This window comes from Cryptomeria japonica, chromosome 11 (genome assembly GCF_030272615.1).
Source record: "Cryptomeria japonica chromosome 11, Sugi_1.0, whole genome shotgun sequence".
Taxonomy (NCBI): Eukaryota; Viridiplantae; Streptophyta; class Pinopsida; order Cupressales; family Cupressaceae; genus Cryptomeria; species Cryptomeria japonica.
The window spans coordinates 117593873-117598598 of NC_081415.1; the positions used below are offsets into that span (position 1 = coordinate 117593873).

At 31.9% G+C, this 4726-nt stretch overlaps 1 protein-coding gene across 1 annotated transcript; it reads left to right on the forward strand.

Annotated features, from left to right (window-relative positions):
- The first annotated feature begins 2067 nt into the window (after window positions 1–2067).
- LOC131041092 (2-oxoglutarate-dependent dioxygenase AOP3-like) lies at window positions 2068–4196 on the forward strand. Its single transcript, XM_059214421.1, has 3 exons — window positions 2068–2411; window positions 3529–3856; window positions 3939–4196. Exons 1-3 carry the CDS (start codon window positions 2068–2070, stop codon window positions 4194–4196), a joined length of 930 nt encoding a protein of 309 aa, XP_059070404.1.
- Window positions 4197–4726: the final 530 nt, after the last annotated feature.

Genomic DNA, 4726 nt, shown 5'->3' on the forward strand with positions numbered 1-4726 from the left:
TGAAGAACTTGTTATTTTCTAGATTTTTTATTTTCATGGAGGAAAACCATGTTCTCCTAACCTAGTTTAAATCTTTTAAATCACTGGTTGTGATTGAGTATACAAATTTTTTGATTATTTGTCATTCTTGAAAAAAGGTGGGTCTTTTCCATAATACCTACTTGAAAAATAGCATCAAATGCCAATTTATAAGGAGGATCCATTCCTTCCTATCTTAAGGTTTATTAAAATGGCATTAAAAGGAAATTCTCCATGCATTGTTTAAGGGTAGATAATGCTTTGGGATTGATAGAAGGATGTGTCATTGACTTTAAGTCTCATTGTTGTCTTAAGAGATTTAAATTTGGGAAGAAGGATTGTACTACTACTATAAAGCAAATATCTTTGGATCATTTTTTAAACCACCCAAATTTTACACTAGTTTTTATTAGGTTTATAATTATTGTGTATCTTGTTATTTTGTAGTTTCAATGGGTTTTGTATGGTTTTTTGTTAGACTTATTTCTTAATAAGGACCTTTCAAAATCCACTCTTATCTAATAAAAAAAAATCTTTCTTATAAATTTAATTTAAAATTTATTTTATACAATAGTCAATTTTTTCTAATATTTCCTCTTTTTTAATATGAAAATTTACCTATAATTTTATACTTTTACTGTGCGTTTCCTTTCAAATGTATTATTTTATTTTATTACCAGTTAAATAACTTATTCCAACCCACATATTTATTTGAGATTAGTATGTCCCATTCCCTCAATTATACTATTAGTATAAAAATTTAAGAAACTTATAGTCATCTAACTCTACAACACTAGAAAGATCAAATAAACAATGAGATTGTGAGTATTTTTACTAATTTATAATGATTTATGTCTACTTATTTCTATTTTTAATCTTTATAGAAAAATGAATTATAACTTCACATTATCTTCTTATATAATGATGAATACATCTCTACATTATTTTTATAAAATAGTATAAAAAATCTCATCCATAGAATCTAAGTAGTTCTAAATCCCGAAGCATAACAATATAAAAATAAAATATTTTATGGTTCCTTAAACAAATGTGTTAAACAAAGTATCACCTAATGCTGATGAAATGAAACATCTTTATTTCCTTTTATACCACTAGGAATCCAATAGTGATGAATAAACCTCTAGATAATTTTTATAATATAGTATAAAAATCACATCCATAGAACCTAAGTAGATTTAAAACCCAAGCATAACAATATAAAAACACAATATTTTATGGATCCTTAAACAAATGTGTTAAAAGGAAAGTATCACCTAAAGGTGATGCAATGAAGCATTTTTCTTTCCTTTTATACCACTAGGAATCCCATAATGATGAATAAATCTCTAGATTATTTTTATAAAATAGTATAAAAAATCACATCCATAGAATCTGAGTAGATGTAAAGCCCAAAGCATAACAGTATAAAAACACAATATTGTATGATTCCTTAAAAAAATGTGTTAAAGAAAAGTATCACTTAAAGCTGATGCAATAGCATCTTTCTTTCTTTTTATACCACTAGAAATCCGATAATGATGAATAAATTTCAAGATTATTTTTATAAAATAACATAAAACATGGCATCCCTAGAATCTAAGTAGATCTAAAGCCCAAAGCAAAACAATATAAAAACACAATATTTTATGATTCCTTAAACAAACGTATTAAAGAAATGTATCATCTAAAGCTGATGCAATGAAGCATCTTTCTTCCCTTTCATACCACTACGAATCTGCTAATGAAGAATAAATTTATAGATTATTTTTATAAAATAATATAATAAATCGTATCCATAGAATCTAAGTAGATCTAAAGCCCAAAACAAAACATTATAGAGACAATATTTTATGGTTCCTTAAACAAACGTATTAAAGAGAAGTATCACCTATTTCCTTTTACACCACTAGGAATCCTCTCATTTGTCTTAACGATATGTTCAAACCAGAGGTGAATATCCATCTCCATCCTTGCTACACAAGAAAGTAATCCTACAATGTTAAGCAATACACACGTCTTATAGTTTCTTCTATTGGTAGAACATATACAATGACAGTTCCAGGCAGTGCCGACGAACGTTTTTGCCCTGTGATTGACATATCACAATTTCATAGCCACAACTTGGCGGCAGCAGTACGAGAAGCCTGTGAAAAGAATGGATGTTTCACCATTGTCAACCATGGAGTTCCGTTGGATCTTCTCAAAGATTTGGAGGCCCTTCTTGAGGAACTATTTGCTCTACCAGCAGAGGTTAAGGAAAGAGCCATAGTGTACAATCCGGATGCTCGTTCTGCTAACAATGAGACTTTCGATTTGGAGCGCCTGCCTGATTTAGCTACAATGCAGAAATTGCATGACAGGCTATGGCCGGAAGAGGGAAACCCAAAGTTCTGGTCTGTCACCCACTTAGATTTGTTATCCTATTTGTTTCTAAATTTCATAATCGTTGATGATCGAACGTTTATTTCGTATAGTTTATGATTTAATTCTTGATACCATGTTAACACAGAGCTTAACCAACAGGCACGTTATTTTGCCTTTTTCTCATTTCAAAAACTATTGGCACATAGTTAAAAAAGTTCAGAGTAAAATATCAGTGGCAGGTTAACAATTCCATTTCTTCTAGAGTTCAGATGGTCACTGGGCTGCCATTTCGTATTAAAAACGAGTATATTTATGATATTGTTTATTAGACCATACGGATCTTTGTTTGGTAGATTGGGTAGATTTGTCTTTTCATCTAGGCCTTACCAAATACCAACAATCAAATAAAGTTTAATATTTCTCAAAGCAACGTGTCAGTGGAAATACATGTGGGAGACAGTATGTTTGTTTTTTCCCAATAAAAAGATCAGTTGTTTTTTAGGCTGCCATTTTCAATTTCGAAAACTATTTTATTGTATGGTAGATTTAGTCAGATATTACCATATACTTATTTGTACAAGAATATTTAAGCCTGTTGATGTGCAATAATTCAGGCAATACAGTACTCTCCATGTTTCCTCTCTGTGTATTTTGGGGTGTTTTATTAGGTAAACATCAGAGCTCAGTGTAGTTTATTTGAAGATTTGTACATCAAAATCTGTAGGGGTTAGGAAATTTCAACAACAGTATTTTCAGTTATGTTCAAATTGATGGTTAGTTTAAAAGAATAAGTTGTTAAGGTGTGGTGGTTAGTCTAACATTTTCTTCGCTATAATTCAGATAGATTCAATGCAGGTAGAGGTTTCGATGATAAATGTAGATCTGTCATTACAACAAAATCTACAGATTCAAATCAACGTCTTCACCTATACACAAAATGACAGTTAATCCATATGACAATTCACAGACACACATAGATCTGCCATTAGAAATTAATATGCAGGTCTGTGTTTGAGTTAAAGGACAAGAATGTTGTTAGGTCTTTCTGTTTTTTAGAAGTATTTCGGTTTCAAGCTTGAGATGCTAGTTCTTACTGTTTAAAATTCAGAAGTATGCCTTCTGATTGAGTTTTTTTTTGCATGTCAGTAACGTCATGAGGACTTTCATATCAAGCATGACCGAACTGCACAATAAGATGAGTAAAATATTCCTTGCCACCCTCAATCTAGACGTCAAGTCACTATTCCATTCTGATTTTGAGAAGTGCTATTCTTTTATGGGTATAAACCACTACACACCCAAGGACAAACAAATGGACGAGGAGGTTATGCATCCACATACAGATATCGGCTGCTTCTCAATGCTTTACACTAACAATACCCCGGGTCTTCAAGTAAAATCAAAGGAAGGGAAGTGGTTGGACGTTATTCCCGTACCTTATTCATTTGTTGTTATGGCAAGCGATCTCCTCAAGGTGTTAAATTCTTTAACCCAGACCCATTATTAGTTCAAATACATTTTTTTGTTGTTCATAAACTAAATGGAGTTGAGTGCAGGTATGGACCAATGGAAGGTTCCACAGTACAGAACATCGAGTTGTTTATAAAGGATGGAAGGAACGTATATCTGTTGCCTATGCTGTGCTCTTTTCAGATGATCTGCAGATTTTGGCGCCCTCAGATCTTGTGGATGATAAGTACCCACGACGCTACAAGCCTTTCACTTTTCAACCCTTCAAGGAGGCCTATTATATTAACTACAAAACTAAGGAACAAAAGCTTGAGAGATTCGTTGATGTATTTGCAGGCATATAATATCTCTGATTTGTCCATTTCCATGTATAAGACCAGGGTCACTGACTAACTGGTATCTTCCTTCCAGTTTGCAATTGTTATGTGTTTTCGACGTTCAGAACAGGCCTCTAGGCCTCTACATTGGTATTATTAGCTCTGCTGGTTAACTCCATTCGTATGTATGTACGTACGAATGTACGTACTTTTTTATTAAAAAAGAGGGGATATGTTTTGAGGTTTGTTTTCATGTGTAGTGTAATGGAATGGGATTCACTAGTTTAAACATGTAAATTAAGAATCAAATTCATTCATATCAATTCACATTGAAGAACAACCAATACGCACAATTACAACTCTTAGAAAAGTTGAGCGCTTGTGATTGTTTGATTGTTCTCTTTTTTATTTGATTGATTGGATGGGATAGATACAAAGCACTAAGCTAAATGATCCAATATTTCATAATAAACAACATAAACAGATAAATACAAATCTGATAATTAATTGAGATATATAGAACTAGAAAGGGGATGCATAGAGGTATTTGTGTGTGA